Raw genomic sequence first — 15,829 nt, forward strand, 5'->3', positions numbered from 1 at the left:
GGGGGTTGGTGGGATGGCATGGAGAAGTAGAACAGACTTGGCTCTGTCTGCTGAGATTGCAACATCCTTTATTTGGAATAGCAGGAGGGAATGTGCAAACATCTGATGGCCTTCCTGACTCCCTGGCTTCAGCCTCTGCAACTGGGGTGGGATTGCCTCCTGGGGTCCCCCAACCCCCCCAATTCATTCCTCAATTTTCCTTCAACCCCAATCTCTAACCAGCCTATTTCCTAATTTCATTACAGCCTTCAGCATTTGGGGTCTGTGGCTGGACAGCCTTGAGAAGTCACTCCCGTCCTGTCTCTGCCTTCCTGCATGGCTTGCTTCCTCCTCTCCCAGACCCTCAGTTCATCCATCTGATCACTGGGAGTGATCATACCTCTGACCGTTGTGACAATGTAGTGGAGACGATGTCTCGAAGTCCTTGATGCAGAGGGAAGGATACAAAAAAAAAAAAAAGGGTGGCCATCATCATTCCTGCCCATAGTTGTCAAGGTCTGGAAAGGGACTGTGTCCTGACCTCCAGGAAGTGACCAGAGGGGAGGGGACTGCAAGGAAAGCAAGAGGGATGGAGGTGAGCCTGGAGCAAGGCTTGCTGGGCAGGAAAGCAGACCTGGGCTCGGAGGAGGTGAGTGCAGGGACCCCTCAGCTTTACTGACTTTGTCCTGGGGAATGTGCACGTATGAACAGAAGCTTGGGAAGGGGGTGGTGGGCGATGTATTCCAGCAGGGGAGGGGGAGAAGGAGGCTTGGGAGGAATTCCTGTTAGCAGGCTCACTCAGCCCAGTTTTCCAGGCACGGAGGGAGGGAGAGCAAGGCTGCTTGAGCAGACGACAGGGCGGGAGGTTGTGTGGGGGAGCAACCAAGAAGAGATAACTTGGGTGGTTCATGGGCCCTCGGTTCCATCTCCACCAGGCTCCAGATCACAGCCCCAGTTTTCCTCCCCAAATGCAGTACAGTGTAATAATTAATTGCCCAGAATCTGGAATCAGATGCCCCGGGTTCAGATCCCGATCCCAGTTCTGTGTGGCCTTCATTGCTTGGCCTCAGTTTCTACACCTGTAGGATGCAGACCCTTGTCTTGCAGAGGTTTTGCATGGGACATGCTTACAGGGTGTAATCACCGCGAAGGCAGGTGGTGATCGGTGCAGGTGAGGCTAGAAGGTGCCAGGGAAGGGAAGGCAATAATTCCTTGACTCTCTAGAGGACCCCCAGAATGCCAGGAATCCTTCCTGTGAGTAAGCTTTGCTCTGTATGGTGCAATTGGGTTGTGAGGGTTGCCAGAGTTAGCAAACAGAAATGCAAGACGCCCAGTAAAATTTGAATTTCCGACAAACGGCAAATAATATTTTTTTAGGATAAGTATATCCCATGCAATATTTGGGGAAGGGAGAAAGGAGGCTTGGGTGGAATTCTAGTTAGCCAGCGGCCCACCCAATCCTGCATTCCGTGCCCCGAGGAGAGAGAATGAGGCTGCCGGGGTGGACAGCAAGTGGGATGTTCGGGATATACTTATACTAAATTTTCCACTGTTGATCTGAAATTCAAATTTAACTGGGCATGCTGCATTTTATCTGGGAACCCCAGTTGGGGTGAAAGGAGAGAATGAGCGGAAGGAAAAAGTGGGGATAATTTCTGGGGTGGGGACACCCCATTCTTCATTCTCACCCTCCTTCCCCAGAGGCACTGTCAAGCTCCCCACCCCCACCGCCCGGATCCAGGAAGGAGTGTCTGCTACACTACCTTCCAAGAATTTCCCTCTAGGACCCACAATCCCTCCAGGACCCAACCCCTTACTCTCCATTACTCATTAACTCATAGGTAACCTTGACCTGGCTCAATCGGTGCATGGGTCCTAGGACGCTGGCCTTTTTCCGCCACCCCCTCACAGGAACTCAGCAGAGGCGGGGGAGTGTGGGGTGGGGAGAGCAGAGTTGTTTTGTTTTTTTTTTTTTTTTTTTTTTTCAGTATTCAATTAAATGTTCAAGGTACCAAATTCTTCATAAAGAGAATTAGAAGGTGCTTTTTTCCCCCTATATGTCAACATTTATAAATTCCATTTCCTTATTAAAGCTGACTCAAGATAATGAGCAAAATTCAAAGCCGTTAGAGCATGAAAGCAGAGCCGACGCATTTCAAAAACGAAAGCACATTTCTGAGTGTTTGAGGAATTTGGCAGGGAAATGTATTCCTACGCGGGAAAGAGAGGTAATGGAGTCCTATGGCAATAAGAATGTAGTTTTCGAGTGAAAAAAAATGTAATGTTCTCCTCAAGGGATTCTGAAAGTAAATTAAGTGAAAAAATATTAGTGTAAGTTGCCCATTTTATTTTTTATAATGCTTCCAAATTTCTTTTCTTTTTTTTTTTTGATACTACATTTTTGGTTAGTTTAAAGTCACTGCCCACAGCCACCTTCTTAGCTCACCAAAACGTATACTCAGTCATCCAAAACTGTGATTGGCCACGCCTCCTTTGACTTTGATTTTTGGTGGCAATCATTAACAGATGTGAATTTCTCGCATCAGTACAGATCCATCTGAATCCAAATCAACTTTTTTCTATGTTTTTTTTTCATTACAGTAAAAGATAATGCAGGTCTTCAAAAGTTATGCTTTCCTTCTCCGATGTCATTGCAACCACCCTAACAGATATGTCTATTTCCTTGGATTCTTGTCTTTTTGTGTGTAGTTTTTCCCTCCAATATGGTTTTGATTCCAGCTTTGCCATGCCCCTTGGCTGGGCCGTTCCCTCCTGCTAGCCAACTGGAGAGGCACAGGAATAGAAGCCCCCTCCTCGCCTAGGGGTGTGTTCCAGTTTGCTAATGCTGCCGGAATGCAAAACACCACAGATGGATTGGCTTTTATAAAAGGGGTTTATTTGGTTAAACAGTTACAGTCTTAAGGCATAAAGTGTCCAAGGTAACACATCAGCAATCAGGTACCTTCACTGGAGGGTGGCCAATGGTGTCCAGAAAGCCTCTGTTAGCTGGAAAAGCACGTGGTTGGTGTCTGCTCCAAAGTTCTGGTTTCAAAATGACTTTCTCCCAGGACGTTCCTCTCTAGCCTTCAGTTCCTCAAAAATGTCACTCTTGGTTGCACTTGGGGTATTTGTCCTCTCTCAGCTTCTCTGGAGCAAGAGTCTGCTTTCAATGGCCATCTTCAAACTGTCTCTCATCTGCAGCTCCTGTGGTTTCTTCAAAGTGTCCCTCTTGGCTGTAGCAAGCTTGCTCCTTCTGTCTGATCTCATATAGTGCACCAGTAATTTAATTCAGACCCATCCAACGGGTGGGCCAACACCTACATGGAAATTATCCAGTCAGAGTCATCACCCACAGCTGGGTGGGCGCATCTCCATGGAAACACTCGAAGAATTTCAATCTAATTAACACTGATAGGTCTGCCCACACATGATTACATCAAAGATAATTGTGTTTGGGGGACATAATACATTCAAACTGGCACATTCCACCCCCTGGACCCCAAAATGACATTATCTTTCCATATACAAAATACGTTCATCCCACAATACCACAGAAACTTAGATCATTTCAGTAACAATAGTTAAGTACAAAATTCCATCAAAATCAATTATAGGCATGGTCAGTCCAAAGGCATAATTTTCCTTTAGCTCTGGATCTGTGAACTTAGAACAAGTTATGTGCTTCCAATATACAAAAGAGGGACAGTGATAGGATAAACATTCCCATTGCCATAAGGAGAAAGCGTAAGGAAAACAGGGTTAACAGGACCAAAACAGTTCCTAAAACCCACAGGACAAACTCCATTAGATTTCAAAGTTTGAGAGTCATTTACAGAACAACGTTGCATCCTTGGGGCTTGAGAGAGTGGGAGCCTAACCCTTCCTAAGGGCCTTTGTGGCAGCCCTTTCCTCTCCAAATGCTTGGGTGAGTGCTCCAACATATCCACACATTGGGGAGACCACCTTCTCGGACCCACCCTTCTCAAACATCAGGGCAGCTCCCGGATTCCCTTCCATCTCCGGGGCACACGCTCAACCCCTTCAGAACAGTGTGGTGGCAGCCAGGCTCTCCCCAGTTCCCTGGGAATGTGCTCCACCTCTTTGGGGCTTGGGGTGGCAGGACATTTCCTGAGCATTGAGGCGGAAGGTCCACCCTTGACCTCCGGGCAAACTCACCCTTTCCATGCATGTGGGCTGCTCCACTCTGCCAGCCTGAGACCTCTTGACTCCAGACCTCAACCTCCATGGCACTGTCTTTGAAGAAATTTTTCCTTCAATTTGTTCCTTGTCTGTCTCCTCCAGTCCAGACCGGCAATGGCTCTGTCTATAAAGATCTCACAAAAATTCTGTTGGCTTCACGTGAAGCACACAGGGGTCAAAGCTGTCCAACAATAGGACTTTCCACAAATCCTTTCTGCTTAACTCCTTTTCCAATCTTGGCTTGTACTGAAATGGCAGCTGGGTTCCATGTTTGGTAACATCCTCACGTTCCACCCCCTGGAAGCTCATAATTTTCCAAGCCATCAGTTTCTGGTTTCTTTGAACCCAAGAGCTCAGTTCTAAGTTTATCTCTCTCTGCTCACATTTTACTATAAGCTGCAAGGAGAAGCCAGGGTATATCCTCCACATGTAGTCTGGAGATCTCCTCAGCTAAGTATTCCAGGTTGTCGCTGTCAAATTCTTCCTTCCATCTGACACCAGGACTCAATTTTGCCAAATTCTCTGCCACTTTAAAACAAGGATCACCTTTCTTCCAGTTCGCAACAACATATTCATCATTTCTGTTCAAGTCTTCATCAGAAGTATCTTTAGAGTCCATATTTCCACAAACAGTCTCTTCAAAGCCGTTTAGGCCTTTTCTATCAAGCTCCTCATAATTCTTCCAGAATCTTCCCCTTATCCATTTAAAAAGCCGTTCCAACATGGTTGGTATTTGCAAACTCAGGAGCACCAGCACACCACTCCTGGTACCAAAATCTGTTCTAGTTTGCTAATGCTGCCGGAATGCAAAACACCAGAGATGGATTGGCTTTTATGAAAGGGGGTTTATTTGGTTACACAGTTACAGTCGGAAGGAAGACCATAAAGTGTCCAAGGTAAGGCATCAGCAATCAGGTACCTTCACTGGAGGATGGCCAGTGGTGTCTGGAAAACCTCTGTTAGCTGGGAAGGCACGTGGCTGGCATCTGCTCCAAAGTTCTGGTTTCAAAATAGCTTTCTCCCAGGCTGTTCCTCTCTAGGCTGCAGTTCCTCAAAAATGTCACTCTTAGTCGCACTTGGGATATTTGTCCTCTCTCAGCTTCTCTGGAGCAAGAGTCTGCTTTCAACAGCCATTTTCAGACTGTCTCTCATCTGCAGCTCCTGTGCTTTCTTCAAAGTGTCCCTCTTGGCTGTAGCAAGCTTGCTCCTTCTGTCTGATCTCATATAGTGCACCAGTAATTTAATTCAGACCCACCCAATGGGCAGACCAACACCTCCATGGAAATTATCCAGTCAGAGTCATCACCCACAGTTGGGTGGGGCACATCTCCATGGAAACACTCAAAGAATTTCAATCTAATTAACACTGATAGATCTGCCCACACATGATTCCATCAAAGATAATGGCATTTGGGGGACATAATACATTCAAACTGGCACACTTAGCCCTGTGCCTTACACATAGGGAGCGCTCAGTGGGTTTGACGTATATATATATTTTTTATTTGATCTCCAACCCATCCCTTCCCTCCACTCTGCACCCCCATCCTCCCGTCCTATAGTCTCACCCCTTCCAGTCCTTCTATCCCAGTCGCTCTACCCCACTGCAGCTGAGGCTTTCTTTCGAAAATAAACCTTTGCATTCCTTCATAAAGCATCTGATATGTGAATGCCGGCTAGTGACAGCAATCCTGCAAATAACCTATTTTACAGGTTTTAACTTATTTCGCATGCTGGAGGTGCCAGAGCCATCCCCATTTCACGGAAGCAGGGAGGACTTTTGGTCACTTGCTCAAGGTCCTCCAGGTGGCAAGAGCTGGGACTTGAACCCAGGCAATGTGACTGTAGGGTTTGTGCTCCTAAACTGGATGAATCTATGGCTCTGTAATGAATGGCCAGGAATTTGATGGCTTCAACCAATACAAATTTATTATCTTGCAGTTCTGGAACCAAGGGTGACAGCAGGGCTTTCCTTTGGGGGCTTTTGGGGAGAATGTTTCCTTACCTTTTCCAGCTTCTGGAGGCTGCCCACATTCCTGGGCTTTGTGGCCCCTTCCTTGCATTGCTCTGACCCCTGCTTCTCTCCTCATCTCCATCTCTGACCCATGGGCTTCTTCTTATAAGAATGTTTATGGTTATAATGGAAAATCTAGGTCTCCTCCACCCCCATCTCAAGAGCCTGCAAAGTCCCTTTTCCCATGTAAAGTACCATATGCACAGGTCCTGGAGATTAGGACGGGGTCAACTTTGGGGCGCCATTATTCAGCCAACGACAGCATATATATGGAATAAAACATCAACCCCTGTAGGACCACATCCCTCCCTGCCTTAAACTCTTCCAGGGCTCCTGTGGGCCCCAGTATGAAGCCCAAATGTGTCTGCCCCCTGACTTCAGGCTCCGGCTATCTACTTTTGCCCTCCCACTGCCCCCAGCCAGCCCTGAAGTGGGATTTGCACAAGCCAGGCTATTCTAGGCTTCCCTGTCTGGCTGTCACAACTTCCTTGGTCTGCAATACCTCCTCACTTCCTTCTGTCTGAATGGGCTATTAATTCATCGGGGACCAGCCACACTTGCTTCCGCCTGCAGGAAGCCTTACCCCAAGCCCAGCTCCCCACCCCTGCCCCTTGCCTGGGGCCTCCGAGCTCCAAAAGCGGTTCTAGGCGTGGGAGGGTGTGGTCTTGAGAGCCTACCCGCAGGTGTGTGTGTGTAGGTGCGTCCCTAATCTGGGTTATACTTCAAGGTTCAGGGCACCGCCCAGCTGGGCACTGTGCTGATTATCGTATGTGATGCTCAAAAGTGCTATGCAAGCCCATTTTTTCATATCAGGAAACAGAGAGGTCAAGCCACTTATCCAAGGCCACTCAACAAATGGTGGCAAGTTTGAGGTTTGGTCCCAGGGAGTCTAGCTGCAGTGATTAAGAGCAAAATTCTGGAAACAGACTGCCCGGGTTTGAGCCCCCAGTATCCCACTTACTTATAGCTGTGTGACCTCAAGCAAGTTATTTAGGCTCTCTGTGTCTCACAGGCTTTTTAAAGAGTTAAGGCCCACAGAGATCTTAGAATAGGGTGTGGAACACAGAAACTACTCGACTGGTAGCAATGATTATTCTTATTTTTACCCTTCAGCCTGAGCCACTTGTGGGTCTTGAAATCATCCTCCCCCCCCGCCCCCAGCCTCTGTCCATGTTGTTCCCTCAGGGATGTGCTTTCCCTCACATCTCTATCCACCTTCCTTGACCTCCCGGGCTGGGTCAGCGTGCTGTGTGACCCCTTTCACAACTCTGACGTGATGGAAATGCCTGGTGACTTGCCCCTCTCCCTGTCCCCCCACCTCCTGGGGACTGTGAGCCCCTTGAGGGCAGAGACCAGATCAGTTTTGGTCACTGGTATGTCCCCAGCATTTGGCATAGGGCCCACAACACAGCGGGCACTCAATTAACATTTATTGAATATGTAAAGCAATGAACGGTGCACACCCACCCCCGCAAGTGAATACACATTTCTGAACTGTAAACGTAACCTTAGCGTTAGACTCCAAACTCCAGGAAGGCAAGAAACCCGGGTAGCAAAACAGACTGGTCATTATTGTACAGCTTGGAAGTGGGGGGTGGTCCCAGGGTGGCCCTGCACTTGGGGGTAACAAGGGGGAGGGGGTTCTGTCTGCTTCTGAAAGGGCTCCAGGAAGCCGGGTTCCAGGGGGCTGGGTGCCATATCCACACCGGCCCTCTCCTCCCCCACCCCCCACGCAGACTTTGGAAGAGAAACAGGAGAGACGGGTGGTCTGTGAGGGGAAAAGGCGGGAGGGCGAACGAGGTCAGTCCAAGATGGGGAGACGATCACAACAGCTCCCGCCCGCTGGCTGTTTTGTTGACTTTAGATAGGCCTTCCCGTAACCCAGTGTCCGTCATTCTGCGGGGAGGACAGCAAGAGGAAGAAGGTTCAGGAACTGGGGTGGCGTGGGGGAGAGGGGGAGGCTCCGCCCCAGAGCTGGCTGGGCCCTGGCCGCGCCTCTTAGAGCTCCGGGCCCCGCCCCCCGACCCAGAGACGCTCTGGTCCCACTCCCACAACCGCCCTGACTCCGCCCCTCCCGAGCTCGGAGCCGCCTTGACCCCGCCCACCCGGCGCCCAGAGCCGCCCTGACTCCGCCCATCCCGCGCTCAGAGCCGCCTTAACTCCGCCCATCCCGCGCTCGGAGCCGCCTTGACCCCGCCCACCCGGCGCTCAGAGCCGCCCTGACTCCGCCCATCCCGCGCTCAGAGCCGCCTTAACTCCGTCCATGCCGCGCTCGGAGCCGCCTTGACCCCGCCCACCCGGCGCCCAGAGCCGCCCTGACTCCGCCCATCCCGCGCTCAGAGCCGCCTTAACCCCGCCCATCCCGCGCTCGGAGCCGCCTTGACCCCGCCCACCCGGCGCCCAGAGCCGCCCTGACTCCTCCCATGCCGCGCTCAGAGCCGCCGTGACCCCGCCCACCCGGCGCTCAGAGCGGCCCTGACTCCACCCACCCGGGGCTCAGAGCGGCCCTGACTCCACCCACCCTGCTCTCAGAGCGATCCTGACTCCACCCACCCTGCTCTCAGAGCCGCCCTGACTCCGCCCACCCGCCGCTCAGAGCGGCCCTGGCTCCGACCCCCCCCCCCCAGGCCATGAACCCAGAACCGCCCTCACACTGCCCGCCCCTATAGCCACCGGCCTGACCCCAGGGCCGCCCTGGGCCCGTGGGCACTCACACTTCCTCCATCTGCACGTCCTCCTTGTCCTCCTGCGGCAGCTGCAGGTACGGGTTGTCCCCTGCGGGCTGGAACTTGTAGCCCGTGAGCACGAAGAAGGCCAGAGTGGAGCCCTCCACCAACAGCTGGGGGCGGAGGGAGCAGAACGGAGTGTGTGGGGGGGCTGGGGGGGGCAGCCCCTGGCCCGGCGCCGCCCCCCACCCACTTGGGGCCTCCAGCTCACCTGGTACAGCCACTGCCACTGGAAGGGCACGGCCACCCGCAGCAGGATGGCGATGATGCGCGTGAAGTAGACGTAACAGATGACCTGCAGGAGCACGGGGTGGGCACGGGCAGAGGGACCATCAAGACCGTGGGACCACCGTGACGGTGGGTCTAGGGTGGAGCCCAGGGGCAAAGGGCAGAGGGGAGGGTGCACCGACGGCAGAGGAAGTGGAGGTGCCAATGGCTGGCTGTCCCTGCCTGCTCCGCCCACCTCCCACGTGGGACCAAGGCCAGCCCCCCACCCTGGTGCCAGCCGGGCTCCTACCATGATGTAGTAATGCCGAAACAGCTTCAGCTTGACCAGGTTCACTGCCACTGAGGGGTGGGCACAGAGAGTGGGGGTCAGGGGAAGAAGACCGAGGGCATGGTGGGGAGGGGGAATTAGAGCCTGGTGGGGGGGACAGGGAGACATTTGGGGTACTGTCCAGGGTAGAAAATTTGGAGGGGGATGTCCAGCAGAGAGCGAGAGGGTCACCCAGGGAGTAGAGAGACAAGAGAGGGTGGTCAGGAAGGTGGAAAGAGATCAAAGGGGCTGGGCTGAGGCATCGAAGGGGCAGATTGGCCAGCTGGAGGCGTCCAAGGGGGCAGTGAGGCCAGGAGGGGCATCCAGAGGGTACAAAGAAGGGGCAGGAAGAGGGCTGGGGGCAAAGGCTCCCGAGGAGCAAGGAGAGGGCCTCTCACCCTTCCCATCAGTGCCAGACGCGTCCTGGAGATGCCGGATGGACCTGGGCAGGGGAGCGGGGGGCAGTGTTTGGTCAGCACTGCCCCAGCTGCTCCCCGTGCGGGTGGGGGGTGGGGTGGCTGGGGGCCCTCACCAGACAACCGGGAAGAGGATGGCACCACAGCAGATGAGGTCCACCAGGAAGAGAATCTCCTTCCAGAGGCCGTAGTCGCTGGCGCCCTCCTCGCGGGACTCGATGACGATGTAGGCCACGTTGGCCAGGACCTGCCGGGCCAGGGCGGGGGTGGGTGGGTGCTGTCCGAGGTGCCCGGCTACCTGCCCACCTGCCAGGAGGGGGGCCCCGATACGCACCTGCAGGGGGATCACAATCCCAAAGATCTTCTTCTCCTTGTCCGACAGCACGTACTTGACAAAGGCCCAGCCAGAGCCGATCAGGGCGATGGTGATGAAGAGGAGGGCACCCTTCAGCCTGGAAGGGGGTAGGGGTGGAGTGTGAGGAGACGGGGAGCCCGCCCTCCCCTGCCCGCCCGCCACCTGCCCGCAGAGAAGGGCACTCACAGGTGTGTGATGTAGTGCATGACAGCAAGGCCCTCGATGGGGTGGCCCTGGCTGTTGATGAAGTAGTAGTTGATCTGGAGGTGGACGGATGGACGGACAGTCAGACAGATGGGCGGGTGGGGGACAGTGGTTACGACTGGGTGGATGGTGGGGGTATGGGAACACGGCCAATCGCTGCCAATGGGAGGTCAGAAGTTGAACGAACAGGCAGTTATCATTGGAAGGATGGCAGCTGGGCTCAGAAATGGATGTTCAGGGTCAGGTCAACACTGGACAGTTGGGCTGAGGGACGGACAGACAGGCTGAGAGAAGTTTGGTCAGAGCTGGAACAATAGATGGGCAGTCAGACCGAGGGACGGACAGCCACAACTAGGACGACGGATGGACAATCATAGCTAGACAGGTGGACAGTTAAGACAGTCCGTCTGGTGAAAAGTCACAGTTGGACGGAAGCACAGACGGCGAGATGAAGGGATGGACAGCTGGCCATGAGAAGACAGGAAGGACGATAAGATGGATGGACACGTGGACAGCTGGGCAAATGGAACTCCCAAGCCCAGGGTCTGCAGAGATCTGGGGGATGGTCTCTGCCATCTCTTCCTCCCGGACCCAGAGGCCCCGGCACCCCCTCCCCGCCTGCTCCCCGGCCAGCCCAAGGCTCTCACACTGTGGAAGAGGAGGGAGATGCTCTTGGTGAAAGCCAGGGCCGCCATGAGCCAGTGGATCTTGAAGACGTTGTACCTGGCAGGTGGGTTGGGGGAGAGAGGGGTGGGAGGATGGAGCATCAGGCAGGGGGCTGACGAGGATGGGACAGGCTGACGAGGGGAGGTGGGGGACCCGCACAGGCAAGGGCCTTACGTCCCCCACCTACGAACCCTCAGCTTGGGGGTTCCCCACTTATGGAGGGACTTACGTGTTCCTGCAGAGAACAGACACCCAGAAGATGCCGGCGGCCAGGAAGCAGGCGGACATGACCATGTAGAGCTTGAAAAGGGGAATTTCCGCTGCTGACAGGAAACCCTCGGGGTTCTTCTCCCGGATCATCACCTGGGGAGGGGAAGTGGGGGGCGGTGGGGGGTTGCACTGCCTTTGTTCTGGATGCCGCGCAGCTGTGAGGCTGAGTCTCCAGCCCTCCCACTTTCTACCCGGGCAAGCCTCAGTTTTCCTACACCCCCAAATGGGCATAATAATTACCCCTTCACAGTACTGCTGGGCGGATTTTAAGGAGCTGAACTTGGGGTGCAATCCCATCTCCCTCCCCTCTGCTCACCGTGATGTCGAATGGCTGTTCCTTTCCCGGCACCGAGTTGTAGCAGTTGTGGAAGTTGAGGTTGTACTGACCCTCTTCGGCCCTGGAGCCGATCACCACGTGGAACTAGGAGTGGGGGACAGAAGGGGGCTCAGCTTGGGGGTTCCCCACTCATGGAGGGAAGGTAGGGCCACGGGCACTGCAGACACTCACGCTGAAGTTGTAGGAGTCATTGAGGTGGCCAAGATCCAGCACCAGCTCCTTATCCTTCTCACTGGTGCCCTGAGGGGACAGACGTCTCCTTAAGGGTCCCGGTTCCCAGATGCCCCCGGGGTAGGGTTTTCTCCCTCCCACCCTGGGTCCCCCCAAACCTGCTGGCGTCCTTGAGACACCATGGGCTGCTTGTCCTTGTTCTCTGCGGTGGCCCCTGCAGGATGTGACCAAGGCCCAGTGGAGACAGTGAATAAGTTCAGAGAAGGACAGACAGAGGGATGGCAGGAAAAATAGGGTGCACGGGGAAGCCCTGTCCCTTCACCCCTCCTTGCCTGCAAGGGTAGCCTGACTCACCGGGGCCCACCACAGGCGTGACCTTGTGCTCTGGCTTCGGGGGCACTTCGGGGAGGAGCCCAGGGCTGATGTACAGCTTCTTCTGCTCCCCATACTTTCTCACCTGGACCCTGGAGTGAGGGTGAGAGGCTGAAGGCTGGGGCTGGGCACGCAACCTGGGCCCAAGGACTCGGACCCCTGGGCCTTCTGGAGCAACCCCCCACCCCACCCTCAAAACACGCAAGGGAGGACAGAGTTAGTGGTCCCCAAATTTCCTCATTTTCCCATCAAGATGGCGGCCACGTTTGTGCACTCGCGCTAGCCATCACTTATCCTTTCCCATTATGTGAGCTTGCTTGTTTGACTTGAGTACGTTCTTTTAAAAAGAAAACATTTTCTCCACAGGGAGGCCACAAGGTATAGTTCGACTCTGGCACCAGGCTGCTTGGGTCTGGATCCCCATTCTAGTGCCTCAGTGTTCTCATCTGAAGAATGGGGATAATTAACAGTATATGGTTCCCAGTATATGCCTGGTGCAGAGGGAGCTTTCCACAAGCATCGACCACTGTTATTCTCACAGCGACCCTCTGCATTCCTGCATGTGACCTGAACGCTTTGGAGAACCCCTCCTCTCTCTTCCTCCATCCTCTAATCAGAAGTTATTAGGGTTCTTTACAGTTGGCTTCTTATCCCACAGAAACTATTGCAGGGACACAGTATCATGGTATACAGGGGGGACAGGGATGATGGATCTTTAGGGGGCCCCTGTTCCCCCCAACTCACTGCAGATCCTTGGTGTTGATGAGAAAGAGGACCAGGAAGTTGCTACTGTTTTTCAGGAGTGGGCAGTCTTGGGAATCTCGGTTCTGGGGAGCAGCCAGAGGGAGCTCTAGTCAGCCCCTCCCATGGGCCCAGCCTTGCCTGCCCCTCGCCCCATCTACCCATCCCAGAGAGGGTCTCCTCCTGCCTCTCTCACCCCTGGCCCTGAGGTTCCAGAGGCAGAAGACAGACAACCCCCTCCTCCCAGCCCCTTTTCCCTCCCCCCCACCCCCTCCACTCACTGAGTACGATCGAACGCTGCCAGATCGAACCCGGCTCAGACTGAAACCCACCTGGCGGGTGGAAAGAAAAAGGAGGACATGAGGACATCAGCAGGGATTCCTGAGCCACTATTTCCAGTAGCAGCAAGAAATGAAAGCTCACGTTTCTGATGCACCTACTATGTGCCAGACCCCACATTCTCTCGCAACTCATCCCCACCCCTCATCCCTTCCCTTTAACTCCTAAACATCCAGTGGGTGACTCAATTTGGATGTCACTTGCTCAGGGAGCCCTGACCTGCTCCGTGAGACCTAGCCCACTCTGTATCCCCCCCCCCCCCCCCCAATTAAAAATGTTGATGCACTCCTTCCTGGCTTGCACACTTGGATTTGAATCCAGGTGCTGTTATTTCCAGGTTGTGTGACTGAGCAAGTCACAGACCACTGGGCCTGTGTCCTTCCCTGTAAAATTGGGCTCAGTGGATTTTCATGGCAACCCTGAGCAGTAGTAATTAGGGAAGGAACCCACGGAAATTGCTTTTCATGATGGTACCTGGTACTTCATTCAATTAATGCTAGGTTTGCATTTTGACTGCAGAAACTGAGGCTACTTTGTTCAGCAGTGTGCCCTGAGATCCTGGCATATACTGGCATATATTCTGCAAGATATGATTCCCCCCAGGGTACAAATGAGGAAGTTGAGACACAGAGAGGCCAAGGGACTTGGTGAGAGATAGAAGGTAGAGCTGGGATATGAACCCAGAACTGGCACCCTCTGAAACTTGCCCGCCCAGCCCTCCTCCAGCCAGCTCCTCAAAGCCCCTCACCAGTGGGGGCTTCTCTTCTTTCTCCTGGAGGCCCAGCCGCAGAAGGCTCAAATCCACTTCCAAGGAGCCATTGGTGTAGAAACCGAAGCTGTTCAGCTGGATGTCTGCTCGCTTCTCCCCCTGCCGGAGATGAGGGAGGCAGAGGCACTCACACTTCTCCATTCCACCAGTCCAGCCCCAAGGCTCTGGCACGAGGCTAGCCCGAGGGACTCTATTCTCCTGGAACCACTTTCTTTAGGACAGGCTCAAAAGATGGCAAGGGAGGCTGAAGGAGTCCGTGTCCCCTGACTGGTCCCAGGTGGGGACAGGATGTCCCCAGGCCACCGTTCTGAGTTCAGGAAGAGAAATCCTGGAGCACGTGGAAAGTTTCTCCACTGGGTGGACCCCACCCCAAAGGCTGATTTGTTCATCTTGTGGCATCTGATCCTGACTTCCCGGAAAATTTTTAGATTCTAAATGAGCTCCGACCGTGCTGAGATTTCAAATAAGCACCCAAGATCCCAATGAGTGCCCAGACGACCCCACTTCAGAACCCCCAGGGGCAACGCCGCCTCCCCACGAGCGGCCCCAAGGGTCCCTATGCGCTCTCAAAGTGATCCCAAGAATTTAGAGGGGTCCCTGGAGGTGAAGCCCCGTGGCCGACCAGGCAATTCCATCGGGGACTACGGGGTGTCGGCGAGACCACTCGGGCCTGGAAGCGGGGGGCGTCGGGCCGCTCCATCCCGCGCAAGGAGCGGGGGAGGCTGGACGAGACCACTCCAAGCCAGGGGCTTCTCCGGGACAAAGGTGCGCCCCCCTGCCCCAGACCACCGCTCGGCGGGCCTCACCGTCAGCGCCAGCCGGTGGATGCGTCCGGAGCAGCCGCCCAACAGCAGCAGCAGAAGGAGCCGCTGTCCCCACTCCGCGGGTCTCCCGCAACCGAGCCCCCTCCTGTCGCTCACTGCCATCTCTGGAGCCACCGCCTCCTCTGACTCCGCCTCCGACGCGCTCAGCCCTGCCTACCGGCCAGCCAATCGCCGCCCGGTGGGGTCTGACCCTTCGGCGTCTCCAGCCCGCTCAACCAATCAGCAATCGTCTCCTCGTAAACCCTCCCGCAGAGGACACCAGATGGACTTCGCCAACTCCGAATGGGAGTGCTAAAACCGCTTAACCCCGCCCCCCACTTTCCCCAATTATTAGAAAGATTGTCCCGGATGTAATTTGACAAGCAGTTCAGCTAACCAACTGTAATGAAGCTGATATCGGACCTTGCGAAGTGGAATTCCTCCACCCACTCGTAACTGACAGACCAAGACTACATTTCCCAGAATGCAGGGGGAGCAGACGGCACAGAAAGGAACTAAAAGAACTACATTTCCCAGTAACCCTAAGGACGGATTTCTCCTTCTTACCCCTGGGACGTAACTCCTAGCCACAGCGCAGGCTCTTGGTAAACACAGGCATCTGCCGAGGCCTGTCCAGTTCTCCTAGACCCCTTAGGTTCACAAAGAAGTCTGAACCCGTCCCCAAGGTAAATCATGACTTTAGGGTGACCTGTGACCCCAGGCTGAATCCCCAATCTCCCATCCCAAAGTGAGACAACTGCAGCCCCCCAGATCTCAGGCTTGGACTTGAATATGGACTGAACCCTGATCCCAGGCTGAGCCCCCTACCTGCTCCGACTCCGGACTGAAATCCAGGCTATTCCCTTTTGACCCTCCACACACACTGAGTGAGCCCTAATTTCTGGCTGAGTTCCTCACCTGGCCTGAGTCCT

General features: G+C 54.3%; 1 protein-coding gene and 1 long non-coding RNA gene across 4 annotated transcripts; one reads left to right on the plus strand and one right to left on the minus strand.

The window, feature by feature from the left end:
* Positions 1–7,608: 7,608 nt before the first annotated feature.
* GPR108 (G protein-coupled receptor 108) lies at positions 7,609–15,055 on the minus strand. Of its 2 annotated transcripts, XM_037824272.1 has the most exons (18): positions 14,901–15,055; positions 14,074–14,193; positions 13,268–13,318; positions 12,990–13,072; positions 12,228–12,337; positions 12,032–12,087; positions 11,874–11,942; positions 11,682–11,786; positions 11,325–11,458; positions 11,077–11,152; positions 10,412–10,485; positions 10,205–10,322; positions 9,987–10,117; positions 9,853–9,896; positions 9,437–9,486; positions 9,131–9,214; positions 8,908–9,032; positions 7,609–8,089 (listed from the first exon to the last, which is right to left on the minus strand). In XM_037824272.1, the coding sequence occupies exons 1-18, from the start codon at positions 15,018–15,020 to the stop codon at positions 8,017–8,019; spliced, it is 1,623 nt and encodes a 540-aa protein (XP_037680200.1). In that variant the 5' UTR covers positions 15,021–15,055; the 3' UTR covers positions 7,609–8,016. The 2 variants fall into 2 exon arrangements, with proteins under 2 accessions (XP_037680200.1, XP_037680199.1); XM_037824271.1 differs by having other exon boundaries at positions 9,131–9,486.
* LOC119525484 lies at positions 8,847–13,587 on the plus strand. Of its 2 annotated transcripts, XR_005214970.1 has the most exons (4): positions 9,544–10,096; positions 10,253–10,413; positions 10,848–11,159; positions 11,337–13,587. It is a non-coding gene; the product is annotated as an uncharacterized LOC119525484 (long non-coding RNA). The 2 variants fall into 2 exon arrangements; XR_005214969.1 differs by having other exon boundaries at positions 8,847–10,096; positions 10,253–11,159.
* Positions 15,056–15,829: the final 774 nt, after the last annotated feature.

Source organism: Choloepus didactylus (assembly GCF_015220235.1).
Source record: "Choloepus didactylus isolate mChoDid1 chromosome 25 unlocalized genomic scaffold, mChoDid1.pri SUPER_25_unloc1, whole genome shotgun sequence".
NCBI classification, from domain to species: Eukaryota; Metazoa; Chordata; class Mammalia; order Pilosa; family Megalonychidae; genus Choloepus; species Choloepus didactylus.

What these genes read in the sequence shown, in the direction of transcription:
- GPR108 (XM_037824271.1), bottom strand. Translation starts at nt 15,020, where the DNA reads ATGGCAGTGAGCGACAGGAGGGGGCTCGGTTGCGGGAGACCCGCGGAG. An exon ending in ATGACTCCTACAACTTCAGC is followed by an intron (nt 11,787 to 11,873) that starts GTGAGTGTCTGC and finishes CCCCACTCCTAG; the next exon opens with TTCCACGTGGTGATCGGCTC. An exon ending in ATGCACTACATCACACACCT is followed by an intron (nt 10,323 to 10,411) that starts GTGAGTGCCCTT and finishes ACCCCCTTCCAG; the next exon opens with GCTGAAGGGTGCCCTCCTCT.